Genomic DNA, 17,143 nt, shown 5'->3' with positions numbered 1-17,143 from the left:
TCCTTTAGAGATTATAACCGAGGTTCAGACATTTGATAGATTACATATCTTTGGATTATTCATAGAACTCGTTATAGCTTGGATAATGAGAATCTCGCAATCATACCACATAATGGAATACGTTTTCCATAATAAGAACATTGGTTTAGGCTTTGCTTTATTACAGAGGTATGTACTATATTAATAACTCCATGCAGAGTCTATATCATTCTCCATGATGATCTTTATTCCAAGGAGCTTGGATCACAAGACTTTTACAAAGATACCAAGAAATGACTAACAACATTTGAGGCCTCGCCTATCTAGCTCTCGACCTCTGTCAATGATGAAAAATCAGCAAAACTTCACACCTACAGTTGAAATTCTACAAATTTGTAGGTTGATGGAGTATAGCTTCGAGCATCATTTGCAATGGTCAACATAATATACCATGCCTCTCACTGACACAATCTCGCTTGGAACAAAATGAATAAATAATTTAGCGTGTTGAATGTGTGGATTGCGCATGCTCCATTAACTAAATATCATTAACACTGTGACAGATCAAGCTTTCAGGTGGCTGGATAATGCCTTTGAATAATGAGACAACAACAATAGACAGATGTGGTCAGCTAGGGTGAAAAACCACCACCAAATCTTGCCATCTAGTTTTATATCGTCATTCAGGATTCTGATAATCAGTTGCATGAGGAGACAAAAGAGTCCACAACCTGTTCGCAAGAACTTCTTGTTCATATTTCCATCCATAATCAAGACAGTAATAAAATACCCTAAATTAAAAGCTACAAACACCATAGTCAATAGAGGTAGTATAAATTGGTGCTTTTGTTCACCATCAACTTCATCATCTCCTACGCCACCTCTACCATTCCCATCGTCATCACCATCACTACCCTTACCACGTTTTGCTGGAACACTTGTGCTCTCTCTAATCCTTTCCACAAGGCCATTCAACATACTCTTGGCCCAAGGACTATATAGGGCTTGGTTTCAAACTTTAACTTCCTGCTTCTCTTTCTAAAGGACCGCCTAGAAGGGGGAAATTGTCATCCCAAAAGCAAAAAATACAACATGAATGTGCTAATAATTTCCCAAGGCTTAACCGTAGCCATGCAATATTGAAATTAGGACTTAATTTGTGGTTAATCTCATCCCAAGTGGATTGGTATAGAAAAGGTTGTAGTGCCATACTAGAGAAACTAGGGTTTGCAAAATGGGTATGGATATTTCTGCATGACCAGTAAATGCTTCCACTGTTATACTGAGCCATGTCACTAGCTTATCCTCAAATCGATTCAAACATTCTATCTCATGGTGTGATATTTAGATTATGGAGAGTTTGACCACACCACACATGTATGTATTCTATTTTGTTTCCATATATATGTACATATTCCAATGCATGTATGGAAATTATGTGACAACTCTTAGAATATAGAGTAATATTATTACAATGCCCTCTTATTTTTACCTTCAGATTTTGATATCTCTGGTGCTCAAAGAAAATCGGAGTAGAGGAGACTGCATAAAACCATGCCCTTGAGATTACAAATTGTCATGAACTAATATTTACTTTTCCACACAACTAATGCTACAACTCCCTTTAACTTGACTATGGAGAATGATCATTCTCACCTCCTTACACCTGTTCCAGAATAAGATAAAACAAAAATTCAAAAGAAGTTGTGTATAATAATGGTGCTAGAGCCAATGGATCTTTACGTAATGCACGCTTGAATTCTGAGGTCTGCAAATAAACTAGTTCCAATGAAAATACATAGATTTTTTTGATGAAAGATCATTCCACCAAGACACACTCCACTAACTAATCTCACTTCTCTAATACCATGTTGAAAAACCTTTTATGATCTACACATAATTACTTGTGATATTATTTACCATTAGTTAAGCTTATTCAATTTTCATCAAGTAATTATACATGAGAAATTTAACCAATACCATTATAGCTATAGTCTAAGAGATTTTACTTGAAAAATAGGAACAAGTATATGGGAACAAAGCCAAATTTGGATGTAGCTACTGCAACTAGATCTTGCACAACTGTGATAACATAGGTACAACTCCTTTTCTTCCTGATTTGTCCTAGCGGTTTGGATTTTCTAGCCAAATTTTGATATTTTGACGTGTAAATTTATTTCTCAAATTTATACATAAACACTATGTTATGTGGTGGTTTATTTTGTTTTGGAAATACACTAGACACAAATTCTTCTTAGATCTAAACTAGCGCATTTGGGAAATCAAACGGACTTTGAAAAACTCTTACTGAGGGTTCTTGGAAAGAGGCATTCGATGGACTTGGTGTGTCTATACTCTTGATATCAAATTCTGCTATATAGGTACTATTAACACCACACTGTATATTGAGTTTCTGAGTTAAAACTTTCCATTTTTATTTTGTATATCCTTTATCCATTCTATTTTACATGTTTAGCTCTGATTGATATGTTCTTTATCTGTTAATTGTTTGTTTTATTTCTTACTTGGTATGGAAAAATGCATAATTGAAACTAAACTGTGACAAATATATAAATCCAGAAAAAACCGTTTAACTACATTTCATCATGATCAAAACCTACGGCTTTGCTAAAATAGGCTTGCAACTTTAACAACAAAAAATATAGAGACTCATTGTAGGTTGAACATGGCTTTAAGAATTATATAGCATCAAATCAACACCTCTGAGTAAATGCAGATGCAACTTAACAAAATACTAACATTTTTTTGTACATTAAGTCAATTTCCTTTCAATCTTGGGGTTTGAAACAATTTATTTTCCCATTGAGATGAATTTTCTTAAAACCATGTAGTAAATTTTGTCTTATCTATGGAAAAGTTTTATACTTTGTTTTACTTAATTCTATGTCTTCCCACGCTAGTCACTCTTTTAATGATTCAATTTATCACTGTGGTAATATTTTTTTGATCAGTTGGTTCATATCCTTTGTTATATTTTCTACCTTGTTTAACTCTAACAGTCTTCTCCACAGTACCAGGGTGCACTTAATTGGTAGGTACAATAGTAGTAAGGGTGTACTTTTTGCAAGTCCATACAGCAGTAATAATGGCAGCAGTTTTTCATGGTTCCTGTGCACATTATAGTATGAGGGAGGTGTTGTTATGTAAGAGAGTAGATGGTATATTTCTAGTTTTTCTACCCTCAATTAATTTCAGTTTTCATGTTGTTTAAGATTAAGCAATTCCATTTTTTCTTCAGTTCAGTTCAGTTTGTAGTTCAGATTCAGTTCAATTCAGTTTTGCATGCATGATATAATATTTGGAGGGCACAAAACCCTAGATAATTAGAGCGCTTTTACATTATAATGTTCCAGTATAGGTAGGGGTCACAATTCTCAAGGAATGGGATGCATGCTTCTACTTGTCTTCCAGTTGAGATGCACTTACCTGACACACTTATCCATGCAGCAAGGATACACTAGATGGTTAAACTTGGGCTAGCGTTTGACTAAGTCACCTTGAGTGCTTCATGCATGTGACCAGATACTTTGTATATTTTCTCGTCTTCCTATTATATAAAGGAGATGTAGTGAACACTTCTGTGTTCGTTAGCAAGCTTGGTTTGAGGTATTGCATTGTATTTTCTTTGCTCTACATTCAATAGAAGATAGATGTATTTGAGAGTTCAGATCTGTGTACATGCTCTTATTATTTTTCTATAATGTGTTTTTGTAAATTCTAGTATACCCATCAAAGGCTTTAAATTACCTAGGATATTAGGAATATTCTTTTAGTGCAAAATTCACTTACTATTACTTGGATTACATGGTATCGAAGAACTTTCACTGAAACTAATAGGAAGTTGTGCATGGATAGGATTGCAACTTGTTATAGGGAGTTGTTTAAAGGTTTCAAGGGTGGGATGCCCGAGTTTCAGCAAGTGAAGCAGATTTCTACTAGTTAAATGTTGTGGCCCATAGGGTGTGATGTCCCAGTTTCTCTAGGGATTGGAGTGTTATTTTGCGTGTTTGCGAAAGGTGGCCTCCACCTATAAGAGTTTGTAGGTTTGATTCTTAGTTCTTGATATGTTTTCATGTTTGTTTAAAGAGTTTTAATCACACGTAGTTAGGGTCTTTAGGATTGTCACATGTTGGAGGGCACTTTCAAATCTATTATAGTTTAGGATGCAGCATCTCTTGGAAGAGGTTGAATTGTGGTACCTTGTGGAGAAGGATATTTTACTTTCAACAGATACCAAGGACTTGGATGAATGATTAGATATCGGTCAAATTGGAATGAAAAGTTTTGGATTTGGTGAAGAATCATCTAACCTCTTTCATTGTAGAGAAAAATATTGATAGGGAAATGCATATTACCTTGATTACATTGTATTGTTGTGAGAACATGTATAGGATAATTCAATTAATGAATAAATCATCCATGGATTTCATGAGAAATACTACTACAGTAGTTATCTATCTGATAAAGATCAAGAATTGAGAGATCAAATAGCTACACTTGATGAAAAGGTAGAAGAGAATGGACTAATTTGGATCAGTTTGAATGGCTTTGGTCCATCTTGGCACTATTTTGTATAGTTTGTATGTGCTTGTGAGAAGCTACGCTTAATAGAAAGTTTGTGGGATGCATTTATCGAGGATGAAATGAGATTGGAGATGGTTTCAGCCAGTGATGAGGATGTATCAAAGCTAGCCCTCATTAGGAGGGTGAGGAAAGGAGGAAATAAAATAGAATTTATAGAGGGTTAGAAGAAGAAGGAAGATTCAAGTTGTTTTATCCAGTAGAAGAATAATTTCAGCCATATCAAGTGCAAGAGGCATGGCTAATATGCTTCTCAGTATCTTCAGAAGTAGGGGAAGGGTAACCATCAACAACAGTAAAATAGTTTGCAAGAATTGTAGAAACTTCGAGTATGGATGGCCACTATGCTTCTTAGTGTTCTAAGAAGAAAGGGAAGGGTAAGAAACAACATCAATAAAAACAGTTTCTAGGAATTCCAGAAGGTGCAGCTTCATACAAGTTCATTGACAGGTGTCATACAACATTTGCCATGGTGTCATGACTTTCCACCAACATTGTTTGAAGTGTTTGTGGTATGTTGAGAAGTGTAGCCTCAAGACATGACAGTAAACAAAATAGATTTTTTCAATTATCCAGATGAGTATACCTCACCACTTCTAGTCAATGTTATCTTCCTTTAGGACAAAGTAAACAAAGCACTCCACATAAAGTAAATGACTCTATCTGCCTTAATGAAAATGTAAATAGAGCACTGCACACCAGAGTCAGGTATATTTAAATTTTACAGCACTTGCACACACAACTAACCTGCATGATCTGAACATTACCTCTTAAATGATCCTTAATAACCTGCAAGCTATTTATTAGAAGAATATATTTGGATGTGAGTAGAATTAATCTTACATATACACTTAGTGAAGGAAACATGATTCTCCTTCCCAGATCTTGCACAAATTATTAAATTAATATTGTTTAAACAAGAAAATTCTAAAGGTGGCCAAGGTGCCACCTAAACTTGTAACATAAGATTACCTATTCTGCAAGTGAAATTCAAGAAGCATCATAAGCTCAACATCAGCAAAATCATGATAAAAGATGTCATGTTTATCTTTCCCCTAAAGCTTGTGAGAAAACAAACAACTACAACTACCCAACAATCGCTATATTCAAACTTGGCCAAAATATGATATGTATTGGATGGAGACACCAACATGCAAGAGCCTCCTATATTCCAAATATGCATAGTCATGCCATCACAACTGATAAGTAATGCTATGTCAAGCCTTACACCATATCCTACTAAATCCTTCGAAGGAGAGATCCTTTGACATATGATTGCTACGTCACTATTTCCTATTGTAGTCATCCATTCCTTAAAATCATGTTGCAGAGTTAATCTAGATTCTATATACATCCAACTAACACCTCTACCATCCATTGTAATCATTGAAATGTTGGAATTATGCTCTATCATATATCTTTGTACTACACACCATATCTAACTTGTATATGGCAATACACGCTCAACTATGTGAGTATAAGAGTATGGGAGAGATTTCTTCAATTCTTCAAGCTGGATATATACATGTATTTATTAATCTTGGGAATATTTTATATATCTTCTGTTATAAAAAACAATGGTATCTAACCACAAGAAATCAAATTGATATCCCATAGAGAAATGATGATGTCTTAGCTTTGTTCATCTTTGAATAAATTACTTTCAATTGAATATTAAGTTCAAAAGGAAGTCTATTGAAATTTGAGCAAATTGTATATTTCCACTACTGGCATTTTTCTTGGCATTCCCAGCTAACAAACAAAACACCCTCACTTTCTAGCTAGAGAGTAGTGATAAAAGGTGTTGCACTCATAAATGCATTAAATATCGAAGTAAAGGAGAAATTGGCTAAGAGTTTTCATATGAATTCAGGGAACTTTGATGCATGCGAGAGCATTGCTACCCTCTACTAAGGCTTACTACTAGAGGTCTTAAGGTAGCATCTAAGGTCACTTGATGATGGACATACTAAACAAAGGTACAAGGAGGTACAATAGAATTCTAATATTTATGAAGCAAGGATAATAATATTGTTGTGCTTTCATTCTATTTTGGAATTATTTGATTTTCCTTAACAGAGTAGAGCTGAATTACACGTGCGACCTATCATCTAAGCAATCATATTGGTGGGGAAACTAGCTCTAGATTAGTATACTCCCAAATAGATAGCACTTGGAGCAACAAGGGGACTTTTATTATTTATATGTGCATGATCAATGTGACCCCAAGACAATTCATTGTGATGTCAAAGCAACAAACATTTTACAACATGAAGATTTTGAAGCCATCGTGGGAAACTTTGGATTGGAAATGATTTTAGACCAAAGGGATTCACATGTCATTATTGTTGTTTTTGGTATTGTGGAGCAGATAGCCCTAGAATACCTTTCAATAGGAAATTCATTAGTGAGAACTAATGTATTTTGTAAAGAGGATATATTACTATTGTTAGACAAAATTATTCAATTATTCAAAAGAATTGTTCCGTGCAGAGACAACTTAGAGATTGACCTTGGCCATAATTGTTGCCAATTACTTTAGGGATTTTTTTACCATGTCACATGTGGTTTCAGGGTTTCATTGCAACTTCAGGGATAATCATGAAACAAATTTATTTTTTTAGGGCAATTATGAAATAGATCTCCCATTCCCAATAGATTGAAGCATAGTATAACTAATCTAGGCACATTTTCTAGTGGTATTTTCAACTATAGCATTATAGGCCTATTTCTTCCAACATATAGACACTTGTAGCAACAAATACTTGTACCAAATAATATTATGTTATATAATATCATCAATATTAAACAAGTATGTCTTCACTATGTATATGGTTGAAGATATATTTGTTGGCCTTGATGACTCCTAGTAATATTGATTTTGTATTGGAGTTTCTAAAATACATAAGAATTATATAAGGTGTATTGGCATTTGAAAAATACATAGAATGTCACAAGTAATCCTTGTTAGATTCAGTATTTTCATACTGCCATTAGTGATCAAAACTCCTCTTTTATATCATATTAGGGTCCCATTCTGAAATTTTTGTCATTCCACCTAGGTACTCATTCAAAAATTTACTCACTCATGGTAGCCCTATGTCAAAAGCCCTGTTAGTTTCAGTCTTAGTAGCTTTCCTCCAGTGATCAAACATGCTCTTACAAAATGATTTTAAGGTGTCAAGGTCAAATTTTGTCATTTCAGTGAGTCTTCAAGTAAAATTTGGTCACTAGGTATTAGGTCTAGGGTTTGCTTTTACTCCTTCCAAAGTTGTCCAAATTTCAGTCCATGTCACCATTCAGCTGAGTGTACCATCATTCAGAGGGTTGTCATCATCATGCCAGGTTCTAATGGGTCATTTTACACCTTGTTCATGCTTCAGTTGTGCCTAGGTAAGGTTTATTCCCTCTCCTAGGGTTTTGAAGGTGTTGTGCCCTACAACACCCCCCCATTTCATAACATTTTTATTACAAACAATTAACATATGAAATGGGTCCCTTTTAAAAATTTTAATTGGCATTAATGAATTTGTTCGAAAAAGGTATGATAATCAAATGAATTTGTTAACAAAAGCCTTTTTGAACAAATAATAAGCAATTTTTGGTTAAGTCCGAAAAAGCAATCGCAAGACCGTTTGCTACCTTGGTTCTTTCCGATGCGATATCGCTATCGGCCATCGGCGATAGCCAATGCACACACAGAAAAAGCACACATCTTTTCCCCGATGCGATATCGCTATCGGTAGTCGGCAGAATCCCATACATCTTCATAAGACGTTCACATCTTTTCCCCGATGCGATGTGATATCGCTATCGGTAGTCGGTAAATCAATTGATATGCATTTAGGGATTATGTTCGCACGCTAATATGATACAATGTCGCAATCGGCATTCGCCAAGATCTCTCCCAAATGATAATGTCACTCACACTCCCGATGCGATGCGATGACGCTTAATGATGACCAGAACTCCTAAAAAAAAGGATGATTATTTCAAAGCATTAAAGTTATATTTAAATCCGATTTGACAAAAGCACAAATTTCAAAATGCCGTTAAGTAAAGGGATAAGGTAATGCATGTGTATTTAAAGCTTTGCCCCTTCGAATTAACGAGCAATTACGATTAGACCTTTGAAGAAATCTATTGCACGCTTTAAGGGGTCATTCGGTTTAATAACTTAAGTAATGGTCATTTATGGAGCTGCAGGCCGTAAAATCACCATCATTGCATCTGCGGTGCCCTCTCAAATCATTAGATCCGTAGCCACTTTTAGAATTAATCTCACCACGCTTCAAGTTATATATCTATCCCGTTATGGATCGTCATTGTTATTTCTTTGTTACGATTTCTCTTACATTTGTGTAGAATTCAACCGAGAGAAGTCTGAATATGATGGGAAAGAAGTTCAAAAAGGTGGCAGGTTCTACTCCGACACCTGTCTCAGGCCAAGCTGCTATGGTTTCAAAGAAAGGCTTAATCTCAGATACTACATGCACTGGTCTTCCTGGTACTACATGGCAAGGTACATATAATTTGCTAGAAGCAGAACAACCAGAAAAGACGGTAACGGAGGCTAGTGTGGATGAACTAAGAAAGTCTGAGGCAACTCTTAAAGACTTGGCTGACTCCTTTCTGCACAGAATAGCAGCCAGAGAACAAGTCTTGCCTTATACTGATGTGGTACGTTGGGCAATTGAAGAAATTACTCTCACTGATAGAACCTTCCATACTAAGGATGGAAGGATTTTCGGTTCTTTCAAGCCTAATGACTTGAGACGGATGTATCATTTGCCTCAACCCGAGCTAGTCTATAATAGAGCCTTTTTGGAGAAATTCGCGAAGGAGAATGAATCGCCATCCGAACCTCTCCGAGAGTGGAGGCAGAATCCAACTAAACACAAGCATGATATGTCGGGTAAGTACTCCAATGCTTCTTTGGCTTCACCTTATTGCTACGCCGGGATTATGATGTGTAGATTGTGGGGATTTCATGACTCTGCAAATATTCATATTGATATGGTTCCTTTAATGGAAGCGGCCGTCAATAGTATAATCATGGATTGGGCCACTATTTTGTCTGATAAATTGGTCATGGCTATTCGTGAGTTTAGGGCCAAAACCAGAGTCACTGAGAGAAAAATCCCACCCTTCTATTACTCTGCTTACATTATGGATACCCTTTGCTTTAATTCTGAGTTTCCTGTCCTTGGTTGGAGATGGACAACCCATGACCCAACACCCATTCACTTGTACCATCGGAAATTGTGGAAACCTTCCCACAAAGACCATCTGTATCAAATTTGCAATGGTTTTATGGTTCCCGTTCACTATTCTATTTTTGACAGACCTATCCCTAGAATTTCCTATGAAGCTTCTTTTGATCTCCCAGCCGTAGCCCATTGGTTCGGCGAAGAGCATTTTACCTATATTAGAGTTTTTGGAAGCAAGGCTAGGCCACATGTCCTCCCCCTGTACGTCCCAGATAAACTGTTAGCCCGGGAAATCTCCTACCAGATTATGTCTGAGAGTGTCACACAAACTCTCAAGGAGGAGAAGAAGAGAGGATGGCCCTCTTTTCCTTTAAGAATTGGAGTTTATACGCTGCTGAATTATAAACATGCAGAAAAGGAAGCAGCAAAACTCCAATTGATATCCCTGGCTTCTATTCCAAACAGACTTTATGATCCAAAAAAGACTGCTTTCATTGCCTTGGAACAGGCCAAGCTGTCAAAGGTTGTTCATCAAGAAGACCAGTTTGACGACCTGTTCATGAGTGCCGATTCAATAAGCCAAGTCAGACAACTCGCTTCACTGAGATATGAAGATGTGGAGTTAACTGAATTTAATAAACTTAGAAAGCAAAGGTTGCAAACTTTGCCTCTAGATTTATTATCCACAACCCCAACATCTTCCTCAAGCGAGTCTGGTCAGCAGCAAATACGCCTATCTCCTGTTACAACTAAAGAATATGATAGACAACAGGAGGAAAGGCAGCAAAAAGCACAAATTGAACAAGAGCAAAGAAAGCAAAAGGAGTTAGAAGAACAGAGGAAAAGAGAAGAAGAAGAGAAAGCAAAGAAGGAACTGGAAGATAGGCAGAAAAGGGAATTGGAGGAACAGCAGCAAAGAGCACATGAGGAGCAACAGCGGAAGCCATTGGAGGAACAGCAGCAAAGAGCACATGAGGAGCAACAGCGGAAGCCATTGGAGGAACAGCAGAGGATTGAACGGGAGAAAGAACAAAGTAAAGCTCAGACAGAACAAAGTGAGCAAATCTCTACTGATCCTGAATTAATTAAAGAATGGAACCAATTCGATTCCATCATAAGTGGTAAGGAAGCCTCCAAAGACTCAGACGCCTCTAAGACTCCCAATACTACTTCTTCTCTGGTTCTAGAGGGAACCAGCGGCTCACCCATGGTACAGAATGTAGAGGTAATCACTCAAGACCCATCCGATCAAATTGATCTTCAGGTGGAGGAAATTCCTCCTCTAGACATTTTCTACAGCCCAAAGCATAGAGCCGTTGTAAGGCGCTCGAGGAAAAGGCGAAGGCTTGATCAACCTTCTATTTTGCCTGAGCAAACAATCACGGGCAATGTGGTCTGGAAAGGAGAATTGGATCCCTCTGAAGATCTGACAAAGCTATCGCAATTTGCGGGAGCTTATTCAGCGGCAACTATTGACAAAGCATCCGAAGTCAGTCTTCTTTTGAAGACTAAAGAGCATGAGATATACGCGTTACAAGCAGAAGTGATAGAGGCAAGGAATAAGGCAGCACAGGCAGAGGAACAATTGCTGGCCCAACAACAAGAGAATCATTTGTTAACCCAGCAAATTGAACAACTGAGGATAGACCAAAGTGACATTCAGAAAGCAAAAGAATTGTCAGAGGCATTATCCCAGTTGAAGGCATCGAATGAGCTGATGATACAAGCTAAAGACGAGCAAATAATTCAGCTATCAGCTCAGCTTGAAGGTATTAAGAGCGCCAAGAGTATCAATGATTTCAGAGCGGAGGCAACTCGAATAAACAGCGCACTGATATCTCAAATCAGGATCTTATGCCAACAACTTGTTGAAGCTGAATCACTGTGTGAAACATCTACAGCAGTGTGTCAACAAATCGAGAAAGCCAGAAGTAAGTTGGATCAGGCTGAAGACGATATAACAGAGTATATTGAATGGCAAGACACTCCAGAAGGGCAAGCCGCAAATTTCTCCCGAATCTGTGTAACATACAAGGACATACTCTTCATGGAATGGAACACACAGATGATGAAAGCAGAAAGAGCAGCCTCCAGATGCAAAATGATTGCCAGTAACATGATCAATCTAGTCAATGATACATTGTATCTGGCAAACATGATTTCACAATGCACACCTGGAAACATAACAACGGCAAATATGCTGGAGCTCAGGAATTACCCTGATCTGGAGAAACAAGGGCGGTTAATTACTGGAGTAAACACCTTGACCGCCGATGCATACTGGCTTTTCCTGATTAAACCACATTCTCAAAGGTCGGCTCTTAATTGTCTAACAGATGCTCTCCGATACCTGATTGCCGATATTCGAGATGCCACATATGATGCACAGCTGACTTCACGCCTCAATACTCCACCAGAAGTAGAGCCAATGCTGGCGATATGTCAGCAAAGGAGTAAAGGCAAAGAGACCTCTGACTGAAACATCGCCGCCGACTGCCGAATCACCAAAATACAAAATGATATTTGTTAATGCCGATTTAGTTGTTTTTCAGTTTTAGATATTTAGATATTTTAGATTAGCATAGTATTTATAGACCCTTTCATTGTTTTGGAGGGGGTCGTAAAATTTTGTAAAAGACTTAAAGGCTGAAGTTTGCACTATTGTGCTTCAGTCTATATTCTTTTTTGAAACTCGACCACTGGTTCTTAATTTTACTTGGAAGGCTGTTTTAAGTAAATTGTGCACTATTGTCGTTTGCTTGGAATGCTTTCTGGTCTGAAGGAAGAACCGCGACATAGCGATTAATATATTGGATTGATCAAACAGCTTGCATGGTACTATTATCTGTATCTGTTCTCTTTTCTATTATATGAATTGCTGTGTTATTACTTTTGCTATTGTTGATTACATGTATGCAATATAACAGCAAGTCTGCATTTCATATCACTATTAAATGTTTTGTGATTTGTTATCTCTTTTAATCATGCGCGTAACAATGATATAAATGACTGAGTACAGTAATTCGCTATTATCGCTCTGCATAACTACTTATGCAGAGCAATCTTAAATGATTTAAACATTTATGCTTATTGTTAGTGTCATCTATATGCCTGCCAGTAAGCCTAAATTATCAAACGCTGTATTCAAATGAATCGATAAGTCCCGGGATTAGCTTATAGTTATTATATTTCTTTTGTAGTTTAGTTATTTATTTATTATCACCTTACATCGTAAATCATTCATCCATCCCGTTTACTTATAATCTTTGGGAAACTGGTCCCATTATCCCCAGTCGGAGCCACTATTCCAAACGGAAAAGGAGCTGCACTAAGTTCCGGACCGGGTGGTTTCCCCGATGTTGTTGCAACGAATTTCGGGGCATCAACATTTTTGGCGCTAGAAGGAGGGCCATCGACTGTGAATGGCAAGTAGGTCCAAATCTGCAAACCATTCTAAGAGTAATTCTCCCTCCAAATCCTCTTCACCTTCTCAATCACATGCTGGTTCTCCGGCACACAATCGAGAAAAAGAGGAATCAACCACCACTGCTCATACCCATCATATTTCAGAACATTTAAGTCTTGAATCCCCTGAAGTTCAGTCTCTTATCCATAAACTTCAGAGCTTCTCGATTTCACCTCAGAAATCTGAAGTATCACAAAGCAGTGTGACCTCGCAGTTAAACTTATCCCATCCACTTACCAGACTTCAGAGCGAAAAACTCGGTATTGAACCTACTGAGTTCCCTTTACCGAAAAGGAAAAAGGCTAAGAAGATTACTGAAGTATCTGATAGTGAAGATCTTTCTTCCATATCTTCCATCTCAAGTCCTCCTCTGCGAAGTCAACCATCCACTCCTCCGTTACACATTGTCGTTCATCAGGGAATAAGTACTACAGCATCTCAAGTTACTCTCTCTCCAACAACTTCTTCTCCTCAGTCATCTGGAATACCAATAGTAGTAGCAACTATTATCGCCAGCATAATGGCAGATCCATGGACTACGCCAGGTGCAGTCAATATGCCCGGACCATTACATGATCTACCTGATGCTCCCGAAAAATGGTTGCCTAAATTTAATCCAGATAACGGAACACAAGCTGAAGAACATATTAACAATTTTATGTTAGCAGTTAACTTAAAAGGAGTGACAGAACAAGATGTTGTTGTCAGACTTTTCCCTTATACCCTGCAAGGATCGGCAGGATCCTGGTACTTCTCTTTACCTTCTGGTTCTATTACCAGCTGGACCACATGCCAAGAGCAGTTCCTTACCAAATATGGAGATGACAGGTCTCTGGCGACTTTAATAAACGACCTCTCCAATTTGAGAATAGAGCATAGGGAACCAATAAAGGAGTTTAATGCTCGATTCAACAAACTCCTAAATAAAATCCCCACCGCTTCAAAACCAAGTGAACAAATTAGGAGCGAATGGTACATTACTGCCCTCCCTTCCAATATAGCTATTTTTGTTGACAGGGCTGGCAAACCTACCTTAGCTGAAAACATGAAGGAAGCACTTGCAGTTGAAAAGCGTATTAATGCTCTAGAGAAGAAAGCTGCCTTGGAGGATAGAAAATCCAAAAAAGTTTCATTTAAAGAAGATTCTAAGAAAAAGACCCCAAAGGACCCATACGACATGGAAGGTTTACAAAAGGTCCTTAAAACATTGTCTAATGAAATGGTTGAAATTAAAAAACAGGTGGCCGAAACTTCCAACAAAAGACCATTTAGAACTTTCAAGAAAACTGAAACAAAGCCACCCAATGTTATATCTAATGCAGACTCTGAACAGGAAGAAGAAGAAGAGGAATCAACCTCTCAAACGGATGATGAAGAAGAAGTAGTTGAGTGTCACGGCATGTGGGATTTCATACTCCCAAATTCTGACACCGAGAATCAAGAAGAAGCTTTTCCTGTTACTACAAGAAGTAAAATCGCTTCTGAGCCTACTCAAACAACTACAAAAAAGAGGAGTGCAGGTGCTGCCACACCAAAAGAAAAAGTTCTTCCAAAGAAGTCTCCGGTAGCAGCCCCTCAAAACCAGCCTCCAATTTCTAACTCTCCTTCAACATCCAAGACACTAGTGGTATCTGACTCCATGGAGTATAATATTGTTGATGATATGAAAAAGACTAAGGCAAACATAACCATGTTTGAACTAAGTAAGTTAAAACATCAGCAGAAATTGCTCCTAAGAGAATTTAACGCTGTCCCCTCTTCTCCTCTTCCTAGTTCAAAAGCTGCTAATGATTCAGGACAACCCCCTCCAGATATGGTCGAAGCTACCGATTCAGTTCTGATCGGAGATAGATCCAATTCTCATACCCCACCTTTCTTGCTCACCTATGAAATCTATAATCGAAATCTGCATAACTGTTTAATTGATTCAGGGGCTTCATCTAATATTATGCCAGCTTCAGTTTGTTCTAAACTGAACATAGAACCCCAGAAGTCCGCAATTCATATTGTATAGTTAGACAGAACCAAAGTGCAGGTTATAGGAGAAATTAATTCCGTGACTATCAGGTTGTCTGCTGATCCCAGAATAGTTCAGAGAATAGATATTTTGATTGCTGACATACCTGAATTCTATGGTTTAATTTTGAGCAGAGATTGGTCTGAGAAACTGCATGGATACATTTCCACGGATTGGTCACATATGTGGCTCCCCTATAAGGGTAAGCCAAATCAAATAAGGATCGACCGTGAGAAACACATGACTCACACAGTAACCGATTTCGAACAAGAAAACCAGCCTGTGGCCTTCAATATCAACATTTTGGGAAATTATTCCTCAGAATCATTCTTTGGCAACTTTGTTGCCCAACCTTCCCCTTTTTTAGTTAACCATTGTACATCTCAAGTAGAAAATTTTTCACAAACCAATTTATCCAAATGCTTCAACGAAAATCAAAAAGATGTAAATATTTTTGTTGATTCTCCTTTATTTTGGTCTTTGTATTTTGATGGCTCTAAGTCCAGTGAGGGATCAGGAGCAGGTTGCATCTTGGTTAGTCCGCAAGGCGAAAAAACAATGCTATCCTGTCGATTGGAATTTGAATGCACCAATAACACGGCCGAATACGAAGCTCTAGTGCAGGGACTATATAAGGCAATTGACCTTAAAGTCCAATATATAAAAGTATTCGGTGATAGTGAGATCATTGTTAAACAGGTAAGAAATACAATTCATTTCCTTTCAAGCCACCTTAAGCATTATCAATCGCTAGTGCAAGATCTTACTTTGCATTTCTCAGCATTCAACATTTTTTCAATTCCAAGATCACAAAACTCGGCAGCTGATTTACTAGCCAACGTAGCTTCCAAACTCCTCCCTTCCGAAGACTATAGCCTTGATAGATTTTCTATAGAATTAATTTTTAGACCTTCAGTTCCCGATAACATCACTAACTGGAGGGTTTTCAACCATGACGAGGACATCTTGCAATTCTTAACCTCTGAAAAGTCTTATGACAATCAAATCATTGAAGAGCATGACCATGATTCTCAAATGAAAGAAACATCTCAAGATAACGCGATTCCTAAGCCTGTAGTAAAGCTCGAAGACCTTTATGACATTAAAGATAGGTTCAAACCTGTAATTAATGCAAAACTCCAAAGCTCTACTCTTAGGTTTGAATCAATCAATTTGGGAACAGATCAAGCTCCTCAAAATATCAACTTAGGACTAGGACTTTCTATAGAAGAAAAGGAAGCATTCATCAAACTCTTAAGGAAAAACAAGCAAGTTTTTGCTTGGAAGTATGACGACCTCAGGACATATGATACATCTATCATACAACATACTATTCCTATGCTTCCCAATCAAAAACCTATCCAGCAGAAGTTAAGAAAAATACACCCGAATTTGGAGGGCCAAATAAAGTCGGAACTTAATAAGCTCCTAAAAGCTAAGATTATCTTCCCTGTCCGACACTCAAACTGGGTCTCCAATATGGTCCCAGTCAGGAAGAAAAACGGCGACATTCGAATCTGTATTGATTTCAGAAACTTGAATAAGGCAAGCTTGAAAGATAATTTCCCACTGCCTACCATGGAACAAATCCTCCAATCGGTAGCAGGATCTGAATTAATGTCCTTTCTCGACGGTTTCTCAGGATATAATCAAGTGTTGGTCCATCCTGATGACCAACTAAAGACTACATTCAGGACAAAATGGGGAACTTATGCATATCAAAAGATGCCTTTTGGACTCATAAATGCAGGAGCGACATTCCAAAGAGCCATGGATATAGCCTTTAGAGGGTTAATTAATCGGACAGTAGTCGTCTACCTCGATGATATTACTGTGTATTCTAAAAAGAGATATAACCACTTGCATGAT

General features: G+C 37.6%; 1 protein-coding gene across 1 annotated transcript; it reads right to left on the bottom strand.

Annotated features, from left to right (window-relative positions):
* Positions 1-543: 543 nt before the first annotated feature.
* On the bottom strand, positions 544-1,270 carry LOC149252980 (uncharacterized). Its single transcript, XM_089454323.1, is given in 2 exon segments — positions 544-979; positions 981-1,270. Coding segments are annotated over 2 exon segments (726 nt in total).
* Positions 1,271-17,143: the final 15,873 nt, after the last annotated feature.

The sequence above is a fragment of the Pinus tabuliformis genome, chromosome 7 (genome assembly GCF_031772625.1).
Source record: "Pinus tabuliformis cultivar Carrire ecotype Pingquan chromosome 7, CPIR1, whole genome shotgun sequence".
NCBI classification, from domain to species: domain Eukaryota; kingdom Viridiplantae; phylum Streptophyta; class Pinopsida; order Pinales; family Pinaceae; genus Pinus; species Pinus tabuliformis.
Note: the sequence above shows the minus strand (reverse complement) of the source record. Positions and strands in the feature narration are given on the sequence as shown.